This window comes from Nansenia antarctica (genome assembly GCF_963989245.1).
Source record: "Nansenia antarctica genome assembly, chromosome: 19".
NCBI lineage: Eukaryota > Metazoa > Chordata > Actinopteri > Argentiniformes > Microstomatidae > Nansenia > Nansenia antarctica.
Genome location: NC_137692.1, coordinates 18,647,670 through 18,674,191, shown reverse-complemented (window position 1 = coordinate 18,674,191; position 26,522 = coordinate 18,647,670). Strand labels below are relative to the sequence as shown.

Here is a 26,522-nt window from a genome sequence, read left to right as displayed (position 1 = left end):
ATGGGCCAGACCTCCGTCTCCACCTTGTCTCAGAACCCGAGCGGTGGTGGTGAGTCAAGATCGATCCTCTCCTCTTAAATTCTCCCTTATTCCGCTATGTTATGGTTTCAGGAACTTCATGTCTCTATCAATGTCTGATTTCATGATCGTTCTTTTCTAAAAAGCAACTTGCAATACCCGCATAATCATATGCAAACAAGTTAGTTTGTTTATAGAAACTATGTTTATACAGTTGTCTTTTAATTCCTTTAACATCCTTATTATACTATGTTATTGTTTCAGGAACTTCATGTCTTGTCTGATTTCATGATCGTACTTTTCTAAAAGAAAGCAACTTTACCCGCGTAATCATATATACAAACAAGTTAGTTTGGTTATAGAAACTAATGTTTATCAACAGTTGTCTTTTATTCCTTAAACATCCTTATGTTAACACGCGGTGTTTGTCAATAGGCACTTATTCGATGTAAGCGATCATAGGGGGTTTGATCAATTCCAAGTTCAGTACAGGGCAGGCCCCCATGACGTTCATGGGTTTAGCTGTGATCTATGATCTATGATCAATAACTGACGTGCCAAATACCTCCCCGCATCAGATTATGAACAAGAACAACCGGAAAGTGAAAGCCTTAGTATGCACTAATAGTGTTTTGTAAAGGAGCTAAAGTGTTACGTTGTTGGAGCTGAATTATCTAACATGTAAGCAAGATGTTCACTGTTCAATTGACTTCTACAACAGTCGTGACGTTAGAATTATAAGGTTCTATCTCCATTTTTGTCAAAATTGAGTTTTTTTTACATACTCTGATCCATCAGGTGTTTATTAATGCCTGTGTGGTGTTATTTTTTTAAAAATGTTGACATTTTTGAGTTAGTAATTCATAAAATACAAAGGTTCCATCTCACAGAACATAATGGAATGTAAAAACTTTGACGCTCAATATCTCTGAACTACCCTAAACGGAGATAGAACCTTATCATTCTAAGCTCACGAGATGTTCACTGTTCAATTGACTTCTACTGTCATAATACTTTTACAATTGGATACAGTCTTGGTCTTGGGGTTGGTCTTCTTATCAGTTATGGAAGAGACATAGGTTATCTTTAACAACCATTTATCAAGAGCCTGCCTTCAATAAAAACCCAATTATCTAATGGAAGTTGACTGCATAAGCAGAACTTGTGCAAGAACAGGGGAGGCTGGTGGAGGCAGAAATCGGAGGACGGGGCTCATTGTAAATTAATAGAACTGTAAGGAATTTGGAAGGTATCATCACATCAAACACGTGTTTGATATCATTCCTGATTCCATTCAATTCAATACATGAATTGACCTGAAACCTTGTTTTGAGCTAACACTAGTGCTTTTTAGCTCAGTCGACTGAGATGGTCAGTCAGTCACTCAAAGTGGTGAGCTACGCCGTCGCCTACCGTTGAGCAGAGACTTGCAGTACATTACAACAACATATGCAGGAGAAGAACAGGTACAGATTACAGAAGGCCTCACCAGTCACAAGACCTTCTTGCAATAGCCTGGGGATGAAGTCCCCATCCCCTAACCACTTATCCTAAGTACTCTGCCTGCAGTGCAGCAACGCAGGGCGGAGAGGTGTTGTGACAGGTACAGTAGGCCTATCCCCCTAACCACTGACCCCTCCCAACCCGACCGCACTCCTTATTTAACACTAACAACATAGAGCCAGACTCTTTTACTCTCCTGTTCCCTCTCTGTAATAATTTATGAGACTAACTGTTACCGGCTTGTAGGCTAATAAACTACGGCAGCAGTCATTACCACAGCTACTGTATACACACAGACACAGCTACCCTCCTTGTCCCAACCTACACTATGACTATGGATAATCATATACATTTTCATGTATCAGGAAAGTCATTTGGATAGATCAGTAGGTCTTCTATCCATTGACCACCAGTCGTTATGTTTGGTAGATGCTAGTGAATCCTCGATTCCCCTATCTATGGGATCCTAAACTCCCCCCAGACCCTTGTTTAGGTGGTTCAGCCCGCAACCCCCCCCCGCCCCCCGCCTAGTGACTTCGACTGAGGAAACCTCTCCCTGTTTCCTCCTGACTGTGTTGTTCTGTTGCCCATGGCACATATAGCAAGACAATGGGAAAAACATCTGGTGAGCGAGTGTGCGTGGAAGGGAGGGCAGCATGAGCAGCACAGATGGATGTGAAACATTGTAATGGTTTTGGATCCAGTGTGTATTGTTGCCGTTTGAGAAACCTGTTTTATAATTCAAAGTAAACGTTACACGTTTCCGCTGACATCATCATTCTGTCTGAGTCACCGTTTTAAAATAAACATGATAAACAACTCCAGTATGGCAGCTGGTAGTTTAGTGAAAAGTGTAAAACTCCATGGACCGCGGAGCTGAGAGCCCGAGAGCTAACAAAAATGTACCACAATGACCCAGATTGACAAACAATCCCTCTGTTGGAACAGGAAGTTGAAATGAAACCACAGATCGTGTTATTTTTTCTAAATACGTCTTACAGCCATTACATCATAAGAGCTTATGTCCCCTGAAATGCTTTCACTTTGTCTCTTCAGAGCATTTAGGCCTAGTACTGAAGGGATTTATTATTCAAGGCAATCAAAACTCTCAAATGGATCTGTACATTAGGTACTTACACTGTGTTGCTGAAGTGTGACATATGTGATAGCAAGCTCTTCGGTACAAGACAGACATGTCCCCTCCACCTTACAATGGATGCAACATTGGAGCAGTGGTGACCAACTGTGTCTCTGTCCCTTTAAATCCTATCTTAGAACTGTAAGAATGAGTTACAGTGGTGCTGCAGGTCCACTGTTTGATCCTTAGTGAGTAATACTCCTACGCCTACCTACCTCAACATCGCCTGCTGGCTGCCTTTGTTAGCTAGCTACACACAACAGACTACTGGTAACACAGAGCAACATGTAGTCCTTGTAGATTTAAGTTTCATTAATTCACCTCTGTGTTCTCTTGGATCTTGATTGGCTTAGGAGAAATGCACTTTTGGCTAAAGACCATTTTAGGAGTTTATGATACTGGCATTGGCAGACTGTTTGAACAGGATGTCATGATGGAACTTGAATGTAGGGCTCCGGTTTACGTGTCCAAAAACTAAAGATGGAATGACATGCTAGTAGGGGTGTAACGGTTCACAAAAAAATCTGTTCGGTACGTACCTCGTTTTTTTTGGTTTATTTGTTTATTTAAACGGATCCCCATTATTCATCACCATAGTGAGGACTATTCTTCCTGGGGTCCACATGAAAGACAGACAGTCAAACATAACAAAATCAATCAACAAAGCAATAATTAGTGAACAGCATTCACTTATTAAAAACTCAAAAATGAAATAAATAAAATACAAGATAACAGAAATAAAATAAAATACATGTAGCAAAATATACAAAATAAAAGAAGCAGACAGAGAGCTCACACCAAAGCCAAAACTAAAATTCATTATTATTAAACAGTGGTTTGCAGAACAAACTGTTGGTCTTTCTTTCTTAAATAAAATCAAGTCTGTCAATACTGCTGCAACCAGCTGCAACCTACTGATTTACTGAAAAGTAAATCAAAAAGAAATATTCTCTCAAATAAATAAAATATAATAAAATAAATATCCAATAAGGTGCTGCATTTAGAAAATCAACTGTACTTTACTTGTATAATAAAGTTACATTCACTGAAAAGTAAATGAATATTCTCTCAGATAAAATAAATAAATAAATAAACATCCATTAACGTGCAGCTTTTAGAAAATGTACTTGAACTGTACTGTACTTGTATTCACATAAGCAGCTTTCAACTTCACATTAGGACTTACCAGCCTGTACTGACATTCATTGTGTTTTCATATTTTTGGGCTGGTATGACTTCTTTTTTGTTGTTGTTATTTTTTCTGAGTGGGGCAGTCCCACTAAAATGTTTCTTTTTTATTGACAGATACAGTAGAGATTATGATAGGAAGGATGGGGGTGAGAGAGAGAGAGAGAGAGAGAGAGAGAAGGGATGACATGCAGGATATGTCCGCGGCTGGAATCGAACTGGGAACCCTGCGGTTACATGGTCAATGCTTAATCCACTACGCCACCTAAGCAGGGCTGGTATGACTTCTGGCTGAAATGCGGACGAGAGGGAACTACGTAACGAGGCTCCATTGCTTTTAGCATATGTCTAAATCTTCTGTTCTCCATGTTCTCCACACCAGAGTATGGTTGCATGTCCGCTGCTATAAAAACACCTATGGCATTTGTTATGGCTTTGGCCCGGTCCGAATTGTTAGCAAGAGGCTGCTTAAACGCCATGGGGACCTGGGTTTGCACTTCACTGTTTTGTACCTGTGATGTTCACATCGGGTGATGCCAACTCAAATGCAAGAGCATGTTTGACGTATTACCAGCCGCATAGGCGCATACCCAATTGTAGTTGAACAATGCCGGCATACAGCTTTGGTCCGATCCACCTATCTTTGTCCATCATCATCATTGTATGTAACTGAGAAACCGTAATGTTCCCAAACAGGAGACTGAAGGGCTGCCCAAGGAACATTAAGCTTGTTTAAGGTCTGGAAATCTGATCAGCACTCATGGAAATGCCTCTAGTCCAATCAAATTACTTGGTCCCTTTATGGCGTTGAACCCAGTGTGCGCTCCGGCGTCTCAGATCAAATTTACGAATGCACCTTTGATTACTTCCAAAAAGTTTTGCGGTGCAGTACAACGCAGCATTCGTTCGGTTCACACGCAAAAACCGAACCGAAAGAACCGTACCGAAGTTTATCGGTACAAATACGTGAACCGTTACGCCCCTACATGCCAGACATGACATTTAAAAGATCTGTACTGTAAATATCAACGTCTTGGCCTGATGACATCCTTGTAGATTAAATCCAGAGCCCTGTCCTAATTCTGATTCTCCCTAGGCCTACTGTACTTGTCAATCCCTCCCTCCCCTCTCCCTCTCTTTCTCCTCTCACTCACTCCTCTTCTCCATCTCTCTCCATATAGGCTACCTCCCTCTCTCTTCCCATGTCTCTCTCTCCTCTCCCCCTCTCTCTTTATCCCCCCCCCTATCTCTCTTTTCTCACCTTTTTCTCCCTCCTCTTTCTCACCTCTCTCCTCTTTCTCTCCTCTCTCTCTCTCTCTCCCCTGACTGAACAGAAACAAGTGAGTCCATTGTATACATGTCTGCTGTCCCATAGTCCCTTAGTGGTTTTTATTGGAGTGGCTAACGGTGATAATTGTGAACATTACAGTTGTTCCTGTCATTAAGCCACACAAAGAGGCAGCTGAAACGACTCCATTGTCCTAGTTTGATATCAATCTGAGGCTGGGATCGGACGCTCCGGAGGGAGAGCAGCTGGAGAAGGGATGGGCTCTACCTGCTTGTGTTTGTTTGTCTGTTTCTTAGCTCTTAGCATTGGGAATATCAGGCTGGCGAATGAAAGATATCTGTGTGTGTGTGTGTGTGTGTCTGTGTGTGTCTGTGTCTGTGTCTGTGTGTGTGTGTGTCTGTGTCTGTGTGTGTGTCTGTGTCTGTGTCTGTGTCTGTGTCTGTGTCTGTGTGTCTGTGTCTGTGTCTGTGTCTGTGTCTGTGTCTGTGTCTGTGTCTGTGTCTGTGTCTGTGTGTGTGTGTGTGTGTGTGTGTGTGTCTGTGTGTGTGTGTGTGTGTGTGTGTCTGTGTCTGTGTCTGTGTCTGTGTCTGTGTCTGTGTGTGTGTGTGTGTGTGTGTGTCTGTGTGTGTGTGTGTGTGTGTGTGTCTGTGTCTGTGTCTGTGACTGTGTCTGTGTCTGTGTCTGTGTCTGTGTGTGTGTGTGTGTGTGTGTGTGTGTGTGTGTGTCTGTGTGTCTGTTTGCATGCCTGCCTGTCAGCCTGTGTGTGTTTCAGAGCGGGAGAGGGCAAATCATAGATTAGCTTGATTATCACTGTACATAGCCTCCACTTCGTTATCAGTGTGTGATTAGATACGATGTGATTACTGTAGAAGTATGACAGTGCTAACTTTCCCACGGAAGTTTAATCAGCATGAAATTAGGATGTTGTAGAACTGTCAATGTGTAGGAATGAGAATAGAAGCAGATTGCTTGATAAATGCAGTGCTTTTACAGCATGACTAAGATACAGAGCATTGTGTTTTTTTGTTTTCAAATATTTTTATTGTTTTCCTTGAGATTAGGACAATACAACATCCAACAAGAAAGACAGACACATTAATACCCACATCACAATCTGGGAAAAACAAAACAAAACAAACAAAAAACCCACAGAAAAACCAAATAAAACTAAAACAGCAACAACAAAACAAAACAACAACAAACAAAAAAACACAGAAAAAAAACCTAATAAAACAAACACACAAACAAACAAACAAACAACAAAAAGAAAACGACAAATAAAAAAAATACAGAGCATTATGTAAAAGTGTGACAGCAAAGTAGAATGGGAAAGTATTCCTTGATTTACTGTCGTTCTGTGCTCTTGCTCTGTATCGACCAGTGGAGGCTGGTGGAGGGAGAAATTGAAGGACGGGCTCATTGTAAATGCATGGCATGAGGAATGGTATCAAAATCCATTTCGGGCATTACACTGAGCCCGTCCTCTGATTTCAGCCTCCACTAGTATCGATGCACAGCATGTGACATTCTATCTAGGCCTAGGCCTATATATAATTATAGGTTGTCTGGACTGTTGGCCTTCAAAGTAGACAGTATCCTGCTTTGTCTAGTTGTTCATGGGGATAAGCAATTATCTGTGTTCGCGTGGTTGTCCTTTCCTTTTGATTGCGCTGATATTTGTCGACCTGTCGTGTAACGATAGAAGGCTAGATGTTGTGTGTACAGTGTGTGTGTGTACCGTCAGGATGTTTGAACTAAGAACTCCCCCTCAGCTGGTGAGGGTATAATGATTCCAACCGCCAGTTTATTCAGTCAAATCCCAAACGTAGCTGTGAGCGGTGTCACCTCTGCTAGACTAATACGAGCGTAGCTGCGATGGTGGTGTGGCTGAGGCTGTTGGAGATCACACCCTCCTCCTCCTCCCTCTTCCCCTGACAGAGTTCAACCACCAGCCATCTTAAATCACTAACTGACACAATTTTTTTTTTTTTTTATAATATTTTTTTATTCCAGTATAGAAGATGTCATGTACATTGAAAAAGGCATCCCTCCCTCCCCTCCCCTCCACCCACCCCTCCCTCTCAAACATGTCTGCATATGTTATGTTATGTTAATTTTATTTATAATGCGCCCCCCATCCAACTTTTACATCGGCCCGGGGCGCAGCCCGGGTAAAGGAACGTCAATGCATACATATATACCGTACATATACTGACACAATTCTGACACAATTGACACAATTCTAGCAGGCTCTCACTATGAAAGCATCATTGCTACCTGTGTGGCTAGTTATTTGTAATCTGTAAGAACTCAACAACACTCAGTAGAGTTTATGCTTTGCAGATTCAATCTCTATTCAGAGTTTTTATAGAAATATGTCTTTTTTATTCATCCTTATTTATACAGGGGATATCTCACTTGAGTCCTGAGTCTCTTATACAGAAGAGACATCGGGATAAAAGAAACATAAATAAAATAAAACATAAAATAATTTTCCAAGTGGAAATCTACAAAATAACAACTATGATATAAACCCTTAAGACATAGGCCTAAGCGTAACCGAGATTTTAAGATTTTAGATTTTTTAAAAGTAAGGACCTTTCTAGTTTCTAGTCTATATGTTGAAGATACTAATAAATAGATGTAGGCCTATGTGTGCGATTAGCAGGCAGCTTTGTTCAGTTGTATTTTCAACTCCCCCCTAACCCCCATGGACATGTAATATGTTATATGTAGCGTGAAGCTTGAGATATATCTGAAGTGTGTATGTGTGCCTGTGCGTGTGTGTGTGTGCGTGTGTGTGCGTGCGTGCGTGCGTGTGTGTGAGTGCGTCAGAGGGCCCCTCTAAGGCTGGTGTTGACCACTGAGCCGTGCCTTCATGCCTTCACGCCTGTCCCCTTCTCATACTGGACCACATCACACGTCTCCTGCTGTAACACAGAGCTGCTAATGAGTCCATTCTTATTGGACCATAACTTAAGGTTGTCACAACGATAGCTGTGACAGCTCAGTCTTGGCCTCACAGTAGATGCTTGGATCCTTCATGTGGGAGACCTGGGTTGGGTTTGAGCACCACGTGTCACATTTAGAAGTGATATGACGACAATGGTCTATTTTACACTTGACTTTGGTGTGTCTCTCCTCGGTGCTGGTGTAACGGTCTTATAATAATGTAGTGTAACTGTAATAATAATAATAATAATAATATTAATAATAATATGATGTATGGCACTTTTTTCCCCCAAAGAGACTTACATTACATCGAGTGCATAACTTTTTCAGTATATATGGTCTCAGTGGGAACTGTAGTATTGTTATGTAGCCATTAGGCATTACATGCTCTAGCTAGGGACATTAGCTCTGTCCGTTAATTTGCGTTAATTTGAATGGGGGGGGAAAAGTTAACGGTCCAAATGTTAAAAATCGACTTTGACCCAATAGAGACAGAGTACCCGGTTCCATTTAGAAAACCCAGCACCTCACGACTCAAAAAGATGCATGCTGAATGCTCCTCTGATGAAACATTCAAGTTTGGAGGACCTTCCCTGAGAGGGAAAGTCCTTTGTGTCAGAGCCTCCTCTCTCTTTCTTTCCCTCTCCCTCCCACCCTCATTCCCTCTATCCCTCTCTTCCCGAGGCTGTTTGGACAGGCCGTCCTTCACTTCCCCTCCCTCTCATCCATCCAGACCTACAGACCCAGGGGTTATAGACAGACACAGACCCAGGGGTTATAGAAAACGATGCAGATATGGCGATCTACGTGGATGATACAACTATGTGTGCATCAGCAAAGAGCACTGAGCAAGTCAATGAGAGGCTGCAGCAGGAGTCAATGCTGCTTTCTGAATGGGTCATTGAGAACTAGTTGAAGTTGAATGTTGCTAAAAACGAAATGTACGGTACTGGGCTCCAAACATGCTCTTAGGTCAGATCATGTGTTGCGCCACGCCTTGCAAGGTGCTGATATTGAGCAGGAGGTTGAAGAAGCCAAGTTGTTGGGCGTCACTATTGATAGAACATTATCATGGAGAGAGGAGAGAGAGACATGGGAAGAGAGAGGAAGGTATATGGAGAGAGATGGAGAAGAGGAGTGAGTGAGAGGAGAAAGAGAGGGAGAGGGGAGGGAGGGATTGACAAGTACAGTAGGCCTAGGGAGAATCAGAATTAGGACAGGGCTCTGGATTTAATCTACAAGGATGTCATCAGGCCAAGACGTTGATATTTACAGTACAGATCTTTTCAACTCATATCAATATATCAATATAGTGACAAATGAGTAGAGGAATCTCCAACATCAGAAGAGGTGCTCGTTTCTTGACGGATACAACAAAGTAAAGTCTCTAGTCTTATCGCATCTCGGCTAATGCCCGACAATCTGGTCTAGTGCATCAAAACATGAACTAGCTAAACAGCTGCACGCCTCTCACTTTGCATGCTCAATCAGACGTAATGTGAATGTAGGCTAATATAGAATGCATCTATGATGTCATATAGAATGCATCTATGATGTCATATAGAATGCATCTATGATGTCATATAGAATGCATCTATGATGTCATATAGAATGCATCTATGATGTCATATAGAATTCATCTATGATGTCATATAGAATGCATCTATGATGTCATATAGAATGCATCTATGATGTCATATAGAATGCATCTATGATGTCATATAGAATGCATCTATGATGTCATATAGAATGCATCTATGATGTCATATAGAATGCATCTATGATGTCATATAGAATTCATCTATGATGTCATATAGAATGCATCTATGATGTCATATAGAATGCATCTATGATGTCATATAGAATTCATCTATGATGTCATATAGAATGCATCTATGATGTCATATAGAATGCATCTATGATGTCATATAGAATGCATCTATGATGTCATATAGAATGCATCTATGATGTCATATAGAATGCATCTATGATGTCATATAGAATGCATTCTATGATGTCATATAGAATGCATCTATGATGTCATATAGAATGCATCTATGATGTCATATAGAATGCATCTATAATGCAGACAACTTCAAGGCTGTCATGGCTGATGGTAGATGTACCATGTAGCAATATTCTGTACTTAAAGACAATCTGTACCTTACAAAACCCCCATAGCCTGTTTTTACAGTTACTACCCAACAATGATAGACATACCTATATACCAGACAGGCCTCAAGCTGTCATTTCACCTTACCAAGACCTAGAACAAATGCACTACGGACATTTTTTTAATATAGAGCTGTGTTATACTGGAATAGACTTCCCCAATATCTGACCCTTACTGGAAATAAATCCAGCTTCAAAAAGAAACAGAAAGAAGAAGCTGTCGTCCGGAAAGAAATTAAGGTTTAGCCCAGTCTGACTTTTGCCCCGACGATAACACTGTAGTTGCTGTACTGTAGATAATACTGTAGTTACTGTACTGTAGATAACACTGTAGTCCTGGTGTGAGCTCTCTGTCTTGTTCTTCTATTTGGATGCAGGTATGGTGGTTGAAGCAAATGCAGCTCTCAAATATGCTGCTACTTGTATTTTATTTAATTCTGTTATCTTCACTAATTATTGCTTTGTTGATTGATTTTGTTATGTTTGATTGTCTGTCTTCCACGATGACCCCAGGAAGAATAGTCATAGGGGGTAATTTTCTTAGGAGATTTTCTTCTTATCACAGAACATAGAAAATCACAGTTTTCACTTACCAGTATTTCATGAGATGATGAATATGAGTTTAAAAAACATCTGTGAAGTGTAATATCTGCAATTATCCTAGGTCAAGAACTGCAGTGATACAGTAGGGCCTGCCTCTAGACAAAAATATGTATCTTATTTTTCATCAAGTGAACATAGAAACATCAGTATAAAGTTTAGAAGTCATGTAGTGGGATACAGGCGAGTGCGTAACAGTACAATGGCATCCTTGCTACTTCCGGCTCTCCTCATCAGAAACACGTAACACAATAATACAGTAACGCTGTGTACCAGGGGTTGACATGCTTATTGTAATGCATGGAATGGAGTAAGGAATGGTATCAAACATGTCTGTCATTCCTTTTTTTTTCTTTTCTTTTTTTTTCTGAGTGGGGCAGTCCCACTCATATTTTTAATTATATTGACAGATACAGTAGAGATTTAGACAGGAAGGATGGGTGAGAGAGAGAGGAGGGATGACCTGCAGGATATGTCCCCGGCCAGAATCGAACCGGGGACCCTGCGGTTACATAGTCAACACTTAACCCACTACGCCACTTAAGCACCCCATGTCTGTCATTCCTATACCATTCCTATACCATTCCATACATTACAATGAGCCTCCCCCAGCCTCCCCAGCTGTGTACAGTATGTAACATACAGTATGTAACGTGAGTATGTAACGTACAGTATGTAACCTGGGTGTGAAGTGCAGAGAAGACGGAGATGGAGGAAGTGCCACACCTCCTCTCTTCCCCTCCAGATTGATATGCCACGCCCCATCCTTTCCCCCTCCTCAACGTTCCAATATGCCCCCCTCCCCTCAATGTTCCGATAGGTCCCCCTCCCCCTCCTCTTTCCCTCTGATATGCTCCCTTCCTGTCATGGTATGTTCCTCCAGTCTTCTGACTTTCAAACAGGAAGGGGAGGGGCTAGGACATGACATGTATCTGATTGCGGCGGAGGCCAACCACAGGAACACACAAATCACAGAGAAATCAGAAATCACACTGCGAGCTCGTAACCTAGTAACCTATCATGTAGTTGGCCTCTACTGAGCAGTAGGCCTATTTATGATATGGTATAGTACTTAACATTGCCTATGAGGACTCTACTAGTTGGGTTTATGAACTGATGAACCCGTCTGCAGTATATCGTGTTACTTATTACGGTAAGAATAAGGAAGGAAGGGAGGGAGGGCAGCATTTTTGCACTTAGTGGCTATCCTATATCCAAACAAACATCACATGCAGACAAACCTGTGTTCCAGCATTATAGAGCTCCCCACCCTGTTGGTGTGTGTGATTATCTGTCCCTCTAGTTGACCGGGTGTCTGTGTGTGTGTGTGTGTGTGTGTGTGTGTCTGTGTCTGTGTGTGTGTGTGTCTGTGTCTGTGTCTGTGTCTGTGTGTGTGTGTGTGTGTGTGTCTGTGTCTGTGTGTGTGTGTGTGTCTGTGTCTGTGTCTGTGTGTGTGTGTGTGTGTGTGTGTGTCTGTGTCTGTGTGTGTGTGTGTGTGTGTGTGTGTGTGTGTGTGTGTTTTCTCCACTAGTTGAGGGACTGGAGAAAGGGTCCCTGGCCAACTGTGCCTTGGTGGTGGGCGGGACCACCCAGACTCCTCCCCTGAAGCAGAAGGGGAAGCTCTCGACCATCGGGAAACTGTTCAAACCCTGGAAATGGAGGAAGAAGAAGACCAGCGACAAGTTCCAGGACCTGTCCAAAGGTGTGTGTGTGTGTGTGTGTGTGTGTGTGTGTGTGTGTGCTTGCATGTGTGTGCTTGTGTGAGTGTATATGAGTGTGTGTCCTGAGGCAGGATAGGCATATTTTCATTGCCATAGCACTGTGTGTGTGTGTGTGTGTGTGTGTGTGTGTGTGTGTGTGTGTGTGTGTGTGTGTATGCGTGGATGTGTGTGCAGGGCAATAATATCTCTATTGTGCTAAAGGCCACAGCATCGATGACTGTCCCTAACCAATGATTAACTAGCCTCTCTCCTGCTTCTCCTCACCTCCAGTTCTGGAGAGGAAGATCTCTACGAGGCAGACCAGAGAGGAGCTGATCAGAAAAGGCGTCCTCATACCTGATCAAGGTGATCGATCACATAGAGCCTTTATTATTATTATTATTATTATTATTATTATTATTATTATTATTATTATTATCATAATGTCATATATGACCCTAAAACTGAGGCTGCTGCCCAATATTATGGTTATAAAATCAACCACTGATTAGCAAATCAAATGTTTATTTTGATTTAGTACTACAACAGCAGCATACAGGTGACGTCACCAATGTTAGCTGTTGGTAAGATGGGGAAAACACAAAACAATACAGTGCTGTGTCTTCTTGGTAAACTGTAGTATGTTGGTAAACTGTAGTGTCATGGTATGCTGTTGTATCTTGGTGTACCGTAGTGTCGTGTTATACTGTAATATCTTGATGTACTGTATATCTTGGTGTGTCAGAGAGGGATAGAAAGATTGATATTAGTCAAATGAAAAATGCCCATTGGCCCAAACTGCTAACCGTCCCGTGTTTCTCTCTCTCTCTCTCTCTCTCTCTCTCTCTCTCTCTCTCTCTCTCTCTCTCTCTCTCTCTCTCTCTCTCTCTCTCTCAGAGGAGCCAATCAACACTGAGACGCTGAACGGCCACGCCAACCCCGGCGTGACATCATCAGAGGAGGTCAAAGTCGACATCGAGTCCCCGGAGACGGTGTCAGAGGACACGACAGGTATACCAGGAGATGGCTCTGGATACGGAATGTTGGGATGGGGGACACACACTGCTTCTAGAATGTGTGGTTTTTTAGTTCAGGAATGTTGGCATTAGGTTCGGTTCTGGAATGTTTGCATGGGGTATCTAGTTCCAGAACTGTTTGTGTGCAAGCCGAAGCAGGGGGTAAATGAAATGGCATAGATCCACTCAGGGGGCGGCCAGATTGAATCAGGTGTGTCCACTAACGCTTCCTATTCTGGCTCTGAGCGACCGGCATGACTCTTCGCTAATGCTCACCATTACCCCCGCCAGGCAGGAGTACCCTCACCCTCCTAAGCCTTTTAAAGGGTTGCGGGACCTTTTTCCTCGATTCCATTTGTATCGAGTTTTCCATCTCATATCCATTAAGAAGTCTCGATTTTGTTCTAGGTCATTCATCATTACTCAGGAGTCAGGACCCATAGTGTGCAGTACACACAGTGTAACACACTCTTGTGTGTGTTAAACCTCCCTGATAGGCCTGGATACGGGGGGGCATTAAGGAGGATAACTCTTCTGTTCTCAAACCCTGGAGATCAGAGGAGGCTGTGACCTCAGTGGTGATCAAAGCCTCTAGTGTTTGACAGATCAGGCCGGGCCTCTTACAGAGCTCACAGAGCCCCCAGAGCTCTACCTTGCGGTACCATGCCGCTCACGTCACTCTAATCCACTCTACCGCCTCCCCTCTTAAGCCCCTTAAATGACAAACAGATCTGCTGCGTCGGTGGCTGCGTCGACCTTGTTTTTGTCCCAGGTAACAGGCCGACTGTGACTGTGAGGCCTCTTCTCTAGACTGTCAGTCTGTCTGTCTGTCTGTCCGTCCTTGTCTGTCTGTCCTTGTCTGTCTGTCCTTGTCTGTCTGTCCTTGTCTGTCTGTCTGTCTGTCCGTCCATCCCTCTGGGGTGCTGGTCACTGACAGGAGAGGTTGCTCTCCTCCCCCCCCCCCTCCTCCCACTCCCCTTCAGAGAGAAGTGGCCGTGCCCCCGCCCCCAGAAGGGGCGGAAGGGGAGGAGCCAGGGGGGGCCAGGTCAGAACGAGCAAGAGCCCCGTCAAAAAACAACACAACCGAAGCGCTGCCCCTCCTCCTCCTCCTCCTCCCAAACCGTCGGGAGGGGCAGGGGGTACGGCGGGTCGCAGCAGGGCCGGGACCCCCGGCGGGGTAGGAGGTACCGCGGGGAGCAGGGAAGGGTCGGCGGGGGGTAAGAAGCAGCCTAAAGGCACCCCGCCCAAGCAGGCCTCCGCCTCCGCCCCGCCTGCCAAACCTCACCCCAGGAACACTACCGCCAACACACGTGGGACTGGTGAGTATCAGAGCCCGGTGGTGGTGGAGGTGGTCTAGAGAGAGGCGCCTGTGTTGCATGGAGAATGTATCTGTCTCCTCTCCTCTACCGCCCCCCCTCTCCATGTGTCCGTCCATCCATCCGTCCGTCAGTCCATCCCCTCCTTACTTTCTGTTTTTTGATCCTGAATGCCCTCCCTCTGTCAGCCCTGTGAGAAGGTTCTGGAAGCGGACGACGGGATTCACCTGAAGCGACAGAAGAGCGTGTTTTTTGTTTCCCCTTTCGAAGATAAGGGAAGTGAAGATGGATGTTTTTAGCGAAGACTTCTCCATTTTCACAGCACTACAATAAGACTGTGTGTGTGTGTGTGTGTGTCTGTGTGCGTGTCTGTGTGCGTGTCTGTGTGTGTGTGTGTGCGTGTCTGTGTGCGTGTCTGTGTGCACACGTGCACAGGTGTGTGTGGATATCCCAGAAGCACCTTCCCCTTCTGTTTTCATTGGAGCATGACCCCCATCATGACCCCCATCATCCACGGACCGTCGAATGGCTGTGTCTCCCTGAACTGCCATGTTTGTTATCTGTTCTGTTCATTTGTGTGTGTGTTTGACTTTACAATGTGTGTTTGTGTTTGCGTCTTCTAGTTTGATTCACTGTCCCCGCCCCCCGCCCCACCCCCCAGGGCCAGCAGTGTTGCATGTGATCATGTGATGTGTTGCATGCAGCAGAACCTAGCGTTTCAGAAGTATCTCTGACGAGAGGCTATAATTTGTCTTCTGTTTTAAATATGTCTGTTTATCTATCTGTTTTACATCTCCTTTCCTATCCTCCGGCTACACATGTGAATGTAAATTGTGTTCTTGTTGACTTGAGAGTCAGCAGTTTGTTGGGTTTAGAACAAGTGCCTTGTCGTCAGCAGCACCCCCATAAAAAAGCATACTGCTGCACAAAATGGAGATAATGGAGTCATCTAGGGTAGAATGAATTAGCTAGCTTGTTCTGACGCTGCTGCTCCAATGTGAGGTCAATGACTTGTTGTACACAAGGAAAGTACAGAGACAATAACATTACCATTAGTAATACCGTTCTGTGTATATATTATCAGCGATGTGTTTGGATCTGTTTATTGAAGATTGAGCACTCCACACATGTCCCCGTGGCACTTAGCTACCTAAGTGCTGTATACAGAGTAGATTGTCTTCCAAGGCACTTAGACTTACCGGTAGATTAGTAATCAAAAAATTAATTAGACCCCTATACTTTCTTTTACTTATCTTTTGTTTCTTTTTATTATTACTACTCGATCTTTTCAGTTTGTAAAGTGCCTTTGAGTGTCTAGAAAAGCACTATATAACTCCAATTTATTATTATTATTATTATTATTATTATTAGCACACGTCGCTATGGCACCTACCACACCATCTAATAAAGTCGTCTTTCTCTTCTCAGCCAAACCTTCTCATTCCAAGAAGACAGCGGCTCCCTCGTCCAAAACCGTCCCTGCGTCCTCCAAGACCACGCCCTCCTCCCTCTCTCGTACCAAGGCCTCCAGGGACGGGGGGGTGGCAGGGGACTCAGGCTCAGGGACCGGGAGGAGGACCAAGAGGACTGAACCCCCCCGGGCCTCCCCAGAGACCGACAGCCTACCTGGGGAGATCACCGGCCCCGCGCCTCCCCAGAACCCTCCACCGGGCCCAGGGCACCAGGGGACCCAGGGGAAGGAGGGAGAGGCCAAGCCCGCTCCTGACGCCTCTCTGACAGGAGAGGAGGAGGACAATACCTCCCTCCTGGAGCCCGGAGATAAGCTCCCGCATGTCAACACGGCGACAGAGGACACGTCGTTCGCGGAGAGCCAGGGAGACGACAGCTCCTCCGAGGAGACGCTCGGGTCGGAGGACGGCGGAGGGGGGGAGGGGCGTCGGGCTCAGGAGGCGGAGCCTGCCCTAGACAGCCAGCGGTGAGTTTTCTGTACCGGTACCATACAGCACTTCATCTGTTTTTGGCATTGTCTGTATTTACTGTGTACTCCTATGTATGCCTGTGAAATGTCTGTGAAATTCTCAAAATAAAGCATTCGTTCATTTAGAACACCCATGGTTTAATAACATGTAGAGTAGCATCACATCATCTGTTATAACATGTAGAACCCAGAAAGGCTTTGATACATATCACCTAAATACCTGTTTGGTGGGAAATACTCGAACGCACTGCATTCCAGTCGGTAACTGAGCAGCCAGCGGACCGTGGAGATCCACTGCAGAACTCAAAGGCTTGCTTATGCTGTGTTTTTCGAAACCTCTCTTGTTAACATACCGTGTCTAGTGGACAGGGGCCTATTGGAGCCTATATGAAATGTATGGCCATTTTCATGTAATAAATGTGTCCTGACTACAGTGGAAAGTCTGGAACGGACCCCAAAGCTGATACTCCTCTAAGTCATGATATGATAGAAGATATGAAGACATGATAATTGTCATTGTCTGTATTATTCTAGACTCCCCCCGCTGTTGCTTTTGAGCTTCCAAAGGCTTGGTGCTGTTGATCTTATGTGAAGTTCTTTTATCCCCCCTGTCCCTTGCCCAGGCCTGTAGGGGGCGACGGTGAGAGTCAGTCTCTCAGTGTGAACGTGAAGGATCCGGAGGTGACAGTTATACCTGACACCGCCAGAGAGAGAGAGAGCCAGGTCAGCGACTCGGACTCGGACGGACCCATCCTCTACCGCGACGAAGAGGAGGATGAGGAGGACGAGGACGAGTACACTACCAGTACGGCTTTCATGGTTTTACTCTGTTTTTTCTGTTCGCTAACAAGTGTTGCAGGATTGTGTTCGCCAACAAGTGTTGTCTGGAGTGAAACACAGACTCACACACACACACACACACACACACACACACACACACACACACACACACATGCATACACACTTCCATTTTTCCTCTCACTGCTAGGGTATTTGCATCTATTAGTGAGACGTGTGGTCCATTAACAATGTTGAAAAAACCTTTCTACATTTCACCTTCACTAACAGGAAGTACCTTAACTTATTGTGTGTTCCACACAGGTACTTTTTCAAGGTACTTTTCTATTCCCCTCACCTCTGTGCGGCACACTACCAGCCAGTGGAGTTGTGTAAAGCACATCCAGATCTGGGACTAGGAGAGCAGAACAGAACCCTAGACAGTCTAAAGGCCGGTTTAGCCTTCTGCGTAAAGTCGACGCCGTAGGCTACGCGTAAGCTTACGTAGTCCCGCGTGGACGTGCGTAGCCTGGACGTGCTCCTCTCAGAAAATCTATCCACGCGTCAGAGCGCACGTAACCGTAAGCTCTGTGATTGGTCCGCTTGGTTGCGTCACATGATTACGACTTCTATTTCCGTTTCGCATCGCAGCGATAGACCAAAATGCGGAAGCCATGACAGAAATGTCATTTACCTTTTCTGTAATTACTCATTAATAAAGATTTGAAAATGTATGATAACCATCTTATTAGTTTACTGTCATTTCAATGCATTATAGACATTTTCTTTACAACAAGCATAAAAAAAACACGTTTTTTGATGCTATTATGCCGCTATGAGTACACCGACCAACGCGGACCAACGTAGAACTATAAACTTGGAGACCCCTCGCGTAGTCTACGGCGTAGCCGCACGTAAATTCGACGCAGAAGCCTAAACCGGCCTTTACTCCTGTCCTCCTGTCATGTCTATCTCAGCCTGTATTGAGACTCTCTCTGGAGGAGGTGGGGCCTGGTCGGGCCTATGCAGCCTGGGGCTAGATTTACAGCAGCATCTGTTGTTGCAGGCTCCCTGGCCTGTAAGATCCGCCGCAGGGACACCTTGGCCATCAAACTGGGAAACCGGCCGAGCAAGAGAGAGCTGGAGGAGAAGAACATCCTGCCTCGCACTTCAGAGACGGAGAGACATGAGATACTCAAGCAGATTGGCTCCAAGCTACACAGGTACACGGACACACACGCACACACACACACGCACACGCACACACGCACACACACACGCACACACGCACACACACACACACACACAAAGGTATGACTCTCTCCAGAGAGTCAGCACCACAAGGTCAGGTCAGCGCAAGCCTCGTCTTATCTTCATAATAATCGTGACGTTAGAATTATACGGTTCTATCTCCATTTTTGTCAAAATTTAGTTTTTTTTACATAATCTGATCCATTAGGTGTTTATTAATGCCTGTGTGGTGTTATTTTTAAAATGTTGACATTTTTTTAGTTAGTAATTCATAAAACACAAAGGTTCCATCTCACAAAACATAATGGAATGTAAAAACTTTGACGCTCAATATCTCTGAACTGCCCTAAACGGAGATAGAACCTTCTCATTCTAAACGGAGATAGAACCTTATCATTCTAAACGGAGATAGAACCTTATCATTCTAAACGGAGATAGAACTTTATCATTCTAAACGGAGATAGAACCTTATCATTCTAAACGGAGATAGAACCTTATCATTCTAAACGGAGATAGAACCTTCTCATTCTAAACGGAGATAGAACCTTATCATTCTAAACGGAGATAGAACCTTATCATTCTAAACGGAGATAGAACCTTATCATTCTAAACGGAGATAGAACCTTATCATTCTACACGGAGATAGAACCTTATCATTCTAAACGGAGATAGAACCTTATCATTCTAAACGGAGATAGAACCTTATCATTCTAAACGGAGATAGAACCTTATCATTCTAAACGGAGATAGAACCTTATCATTCTAAACGGAGATAGAACCTTCTCATTCTAAACGGAGATAGAACCTTCTCATTCTAAACGGAGATAGAACCTTATCATTCTAAACGGAGATAGAACCGTATCATTCTAAACGGAGATAGAACCTTATCATTCTAAACGGAGATAGAACCTTCTCATTCTAAACGGAGATAGAACCTTCTCATTCTAAACGGAGATAGAACCTTATCATTCTAAGCTCACGATATCGCATACAACTTATCCACGGGGGGTTAGTAGGAGGGGGTTTACTACAAACACACTACAAAGTGGGTTTGTGTATCCTAAGTGGAGGACTAATGTTGTATATTTCTAACCTGTTGGCTACTAAAATGAAGAATAGTTATTGAGCAGGTTAAGACCATTTATTCAAAATACAAAAGTATACAGACATCAAAGCTGGACGCTGGTCTGGCAGAGAGAGAGAAATAGAGGAGAGAGAGGGGGAGGGGGACAGAGAGAGAGAGAGAGAGAGAGCTGCTTGGTCAAGAGGTGAGAGAGAAGAGACCCAGATCTGCCCTTGTGCTGTCCTTTTCATGTCATATGCAAATATCTACCCCAGACCATAGCCTATCACCTTCACTAGAGATGGTCAATGGGTGAAAAGGGGAGAGCCCAATATGATGTCACCTGGCCTTAAGTCAAGGGGCAGGTCACAGACCACAAGAGCCATTCCACAACACTCCCCCAGACAGGCCCATATCATATACAATCCATGCATGTGTGTGTGTTTAAGTACAAATAAACTACACTAACGTCTCAGATGCTTTGGTCATAATCTATGTTTTTATAATAGTCTATGTATAGTAATGATTGTTATGGTTGGCAGTGATATGACATACGCTGTTGTTTCATGTGATTGTTGTTTCATCCCCCACAGACGCCTGAGCCAGAGGCCCACCACAGAGGAGCTGGAGCAGAGGAACATCCTCAAACGTCAGTGCTGCAACATTTCATTATTATTATTATTATTATTATTATTATTATTATTAATAATTTAAATGTATTTGGGCAGTGAGGTCCTACTAAGACCAAGGTCTCTCTTTGCAGAGGAGCCCCGCCTTCCAAACATGATCATCATAAATGTACATTCAGAATTACAAACGTGATCAATCATACATGTACATTCAGAATTACAAACGTGATACAGTTCATTCATTCTATATCAATTAGAAAGTCAACGTACACAGTAGAATGAATTAAAGACGTGACCGCAACACGACCACAACACAGCCAGACCTAACCTCCACACGGGGGCCCGGTCTGACTTATATAACACCTGGGCTGTGTTTAGCTGGGCCGTGTTCAGCTGGGCCGTGTTCAGCTGGGAATAACATTGTGGAATGTTCAGAAGAAGAGAGAGAAATGTATCATCTAGAACAGACATGCCTCTCCGTCATGTCGAGGAAGGTTTCACGGCAGATCATGAAAATGACATTTCTAACCTCGGTCGACTGTGTGAACCTCCTGAACACGACCCCGGAGGTGATCATGTGTGCTTCAGCTTACAGGCTCAGTTAGAAGCCACATGATCAAGCAGATGACTCCGTCATCCCCTTCAGCCAAGACGCTAGTCGTCATAGCGATACGGAGGATGTGAAGTGGCTCTGTGATCCTCCGTGGCTCAGTTGGTGGAGCGTGGTGCTAACAGTGCTTAGGGTTGTGGGTTCGATTCCCGCTGCGACTATATATACTGAAATATGTGTGTGTGCACTCACTGCAATGTAAGTGCTTTTGATAAAAGGTGTCAGCTTAATGGAATATATTATTATTATATTATTATTATGACCCAAGACAAGGGTCCAGTAACTGAATCTGAGAGCAGATTATCTACACTTCTCCCCCCCAGAGTGAGAAGCACCTATTCACTCTTCTTATGGATCTAAAAACATTGGCTTGATGTACAGTAAATAACGGGGCGGCTGTGTCTCAGGAGGTAGAGTCGCCGCCTAATGATCACAAGGTTGGCAGATCGGCGGTTCGAGCCCCGGCTGGCCACATGTCGAAGTGTCCTTGGGCAAGACACTGAACCCCAAAACTGCTCCCAGTGAGCGGGCCGGCGCCTTGCATGGCAGCTTGCCGCCATTGGTGTGTGAATGTGTGTGTCAATGGGTGAATGAGAGGCTGTTGTGAAGCGCTTTGGAGCAGCTTTGGAGCAGCAAAAAAAGGCGCTATATAAGTGCAGTCCATTTACCATTTACCATTTACCATATGGTGGAAACTCCCTCTAGATCATGCTTAAACCCATCCAGTGCACGGTTTGTGTGCGAAGGGTAGATAATATGACAGATCCGGGGTGTAATTCTGCTGTGATGTCAGGTCAGCTCAGGCCAACTATCAACCAATAACCATCTGCCCTGTCTGTCTGCTCACTTTATTGGTCAATAAATCAACGGGAGACATTTCGCACAGGGACAGAGAGGCCAGATATTGAACAGGAAGATCTCCACTGTGCCAGCCAAATGAAGTGCTGCTTTCCCAGGCCGAAAGGTTAAGCCATGTCCTGGAGGGGGGGGATATATGGACAGATATAGTGAAGACAGACAGGAAAGTAAGGAGACAAAGGGAGAGGGCATGTCAGCAGGGCATGGGCCGGGATTCAAACCCATGCCGACAAGGGGATGTGGGCACTGTAGACCGCGGACCACTGGACAACCCCAGGCCCAGGACCACACTCTTAGTCTAGGAATACACTTCATATAGGTCTGCGATAATACTGTTGTACCATTGAATAGCCTAGGTAAATCGGGGTAAAGCTAAATAGGGCGGTATTGATTGATTGATGGTCATCGGGGGTTAGGATCATGACATTCTCTCTAACTGTTGTTCTGCTGCAGTTGAAGCAATACCTTGCTTCCATGGCCAGGAAATTGGTTGCAAGGAGATGGATGGAGAAGGAGGGAGTGTGTGTGTGTGTGTGTGTGGGGGGGTGTTGGCTTTTGGCTGTGGGGTTTGGTGCTTCATTTATTATTTATGAGATCTTTGTCATGGAGTTTTAATTCATGTAGCTGAGAGCGGGAGGGGGGGAGAAAGGGAGGTAGGGAGGGAGGGAGAAAGACAGTGTGTGTGTGTGTGTGTGTGTGTGTGTGTGTGTGTGTGTGTGTGAGAGTGCGTGCGTGCGTGCGTGAGCGTGTGTGTGTGTGTGTGTGTGTGCGTGTGAGAGAGAGAGAGGGTAAGAGAGAGAAGTTAACTAGCTGCTATATTATTATAAGCAGATGGGTGGCTGTTCGATGGGACCACGAGCAGCAACGGTCGGCATGAATCCCAGGGTCGATGTGCACATCTTTGACAAACACACACACACACACACACACACACAAGCACAGACACACACACTACACAGCACAACACATGTTATTGTTTAGATTCCAGATGACTATGTATGGTGGAGAACATACAGCTGTCCTTTTTTTGTACCCCCTTGTTCACCTTCTCCTCTCCTCTCTGTGCTTTTGTGTGTGTGTGTGTGTGTGTGTGTGTGTGTGTGTGTGTGTGTGTGTGTGTGTGTGTGTGTGTGTGTGTGTGCAGAAAAGAATGAGTCAGAGGAATCGGAGGCCAAAAAGGAGCTCAAGAGGAGGCTCTCTAGAAAGGTAAAGTGGTGTCTGCTAGACAACATAATATGCCTACTGAATTTCTGCTTTTCACTGCGTCCATGACTCACACACGACTCACATGTTAAAGACCTGTTCATGTGGTAAACACTGCCACTCGGTGGTCACATTTGGAACTCAATAACACTTTTTTTTTTGTTCTCTTTTTCACAATTTCCGACCTTTTCTTTTGACTTCTCACAATCAGAATTGACATTGACGATGATGGGGGGAGAAAAAAATTTGTGTGTCTTTCGTTGAGTGAATTGGAAGAAAAAAATCACAAAAGTCATCGTGTGTATGTTATATGTGCATTTAGAGTCTTGTAGAAATCAAACCCCAGTGATGTTCTGTTGCTCCAGTCCATACAGTAGTACATTCCTACGCTGTGGGTGTCTGTGTGACCCAGCAGTGTGGTTGGGGGTGTAGCACTAGCATTAGGCTGGTTGACATTCCTGGGATAGCTAACCCCTGTGGTGAAGGGGAAGAGAGGGGGGGGGGGGGGTTAGTCAACCAATCAGAGTCTAGTTTCTAGTGTCTAGTGCACTACTATGGCAGTAGTACACACACACACACACACACACACACACATACACACTTTCCAACTCGGCCAGCTGTCTGACAATCCCACTCTACAGCTGTCAATCACTGGTTACTGATGTTATCTGTCTCTCTCTCTCTCTCTCTCTCTCTCTCTCTCTCTCTCTCTCTCTCTCTCTCTCTGTCTCTGTGTGTGTGTGTGTGTGTGTGTGTGTGTGTGTGTGCACGCGCGCGTGTGCACGCATGTGCGGGCGTGTGTGTGTGTGTGTGTGTGTGTTCGGGCATGTGTGTGTGTGTGTGTGTAGCTGAGTGTGAGGCCTACAGTAGCAGAGTTGGTAGCACGGAGGATCCTGTGCTTTAACGAGTATGTGGAGGTGACAGATGCCAAGGACTACGATCGCCGTGCCGACAAACCCTGGACCAGACTCACACCTGCCGACAAGGTGGGTCTCCAAGGTTACTAGGAGTCCTCTGTAGGATTGGCTCCTTCAGACTACTCGCAGTATCATCGCCACATATAGAGTATGTTTACGGCCAAGCTCCACCTGCTGCGTCGCGTCAACTCGCCATCGACGTTGCGTCAACTTCCCGTTGTCCAAGCTCCACCTGCTGCGTCGCGTCAACGTTGCGTCAACGTCAACGTTCTACTCTAGCTCCACTGGCATTTTTTGTATACGGGAGTAATTTCACCCTTGACTGCAATTATGTCCACAACAATAACAACATCATACAGAACATTTTCCAATCAGGGTAATATTTTATCTACATATTCCCAAATAGATAGTTACTAACTGTCAACAACATTTCAACTAACTAACCACTAATCCTAAACCTTGCCCTAACCTTAAATCTAACCCTATCCTTAACCATAAATCTAGTTACATATCAACAGCAACAACTAGTCGCATATAAAAAATAATATTTTTCGACCTCAAGGATCAGCCGTTCGTCGTCCATTCCTGCAACAAGCTTTCAAGCACCTGTGGTGATTGACAGCTGACTCCCGTGAATAGCAATTCGCAATAGCTGAGTAGTTGTCGTATCATATATTACCTGATAATCCAAGTGTGGACCCGATCTCACCCCATGCTCGGTCCTTCACCTGGGCATCATGGTACAATCTATCATTTGTCGCATATAAAAAAAAAAGAAATTCGACCTCAAGGATGAGCCGTTCGTCGTCCATTACTGCAACAAGAGTTCACCACAGGTGCGGTGATTGACGCCCCACGTGGGGGCGCCCATTGACGGCGACCGTCAAAAATCAAACTTTTTTGAAAGTCTACTTTGGACGCAGCCATCGGACGCAACGCTGACGTGACGCGACGCAGCAGGTGGAGCACCTTTCATTGATTACAATGCATTTGATCCCAATTTCGGACGCAACGCACATTAGACGCAACGCTCGATGGCCATAGTGGAGCTTGGCCGTTAGCAAGTATAACAATACAGCAAATTCCATATTGGTACCAATGCGATCAGACATGTAGCTTACAGAGACTATAAATAGAACAGTAACACTTTATTTTAGTGAACACATTATGAGCCACTCCTCATTTGTAACTTAGACGTGTTTGCTTCCGGATGTGAGCCAGTGATTGGAGGAGATCTAACTGACCAGCTACTACATGGCTTCTAACACGAGGATAAGAAAACATTGAATAAAGGCCTAATAAATGGCTAGTAATACACCAAAATTGCCCTTATATGTCCCCCCCCCCCCCATACAAAAGTGTTACCGAAATAACATCACATAATGTTTCTCCTTCTCGTGACTGCCCCCCACTGGCCAACATGTGAAAAGAAATAGGACGTCTTCCTGATAGCTGTTCAGTGACTGTGATGTGATCTTGACTGTGTTTCTTCTTCGTTCCCCTCAGGCTGCTATCCGTAAAGAACTGAACGAGTTTAAAAGCAAAGAGATGGAAGTTCATGAGGAGAGCAAACAGTTTACCAGGTAAACAGACGTACGACATCCGACATGCTATTTGTAGAGAGCTGTTAGTTGTGGTGTCAGTATACTACTGTACCATGCTGATGTGATCTTAGTTTATCCTATGTGCTGGAAAGTACAGAGCTTAACTAACAGTGTGTTTGTGTGTGTGTGTGTGTGTGTGTGTGTGTGTGTGTGTGTGTGTGTGTGTGCGTGTGTGTGTGTGCGTGTGCGCGTGCGCGTGTCTGCGTGTGCGTGTCTGCGTGTGCGTTTTTGTGCCTCTATGTCTGTGTGAAAGCAAAGCAGCACAAATGTGAACCAACCAGCGTGTGTTCTGTGTCGGCAGGTTCCATCGACCATGAGACACGCAGAGTCTCTCCACAGGCGGTGTGGGTCGGGGGCCTCCAGGGGCTCCTCTTTCCCCCACCTCCTGCTGCTGTAGGCCCTGCTGGTGGGGGGCAGGGAACAGGCCTCTTTCTTCCTGCTTCCCTGGTGCTCTGCTGGGGGGATGGGGGGGGGGGGGGGATGGTGGGCAACTCTCCCCACTGCCTTGGTGTCCTACTGGTGAGGGTGTTGAAACAGTGCTTTCAACCCCCCCAGGCCTGGGCACCATAAACCTGCTCCTCAGTCCCCCCAGCCCCACCAGGGCCCCAGGGGCCATTCTTTGTCCAACCGGAGAGACGGATGATGCCGTTAGGGCCGCCCCTGTCCCCACACACACCAGATGACAGTGCCAGCAGTGGGAAGAGAGTGACAGAGACACAGGGACATACGCCCCCATCAAGAGTATGTGAACGCACTGAACGCACATGTCTCCTCCTGTCT

At 44.9% G+C, this 26,522-nt stretch overlaps 1 protein-coding gene across 1 annotated transcript; it reads left to right on the top strand.

Annotated features, from left to right (window-relative positions):
- Positions 1-25,725, top strand: LOC308173966 (phosphatase and actin regulator 2-like; the record flags this gene model as incomplete). Its single annotated transcript, XM_080549019.1, has 12 exons — positions 1-43; positions 12,391-12,561; positions 12,851-12,925; positions 13,457-13,570; positions 14,559-14,894; positions 16,320-16,827; positions 17,454-17,635; positions 18,674-18,830; positions 20,515-20,570; positions 23,163-23,224; positions 24,070-24,207; positions 25,645-25,725. The coding sequence occupies 12 exons, from the start codon at positions 1-3 to the stop codon at positions 25,723-25,725; spliced, it is 1,923 nt and encodes a 640-aa protein (XP_080405145.1).
- Between the last annotated feature and the right edge of the window lie 797 nt (positions 25,726-26,522).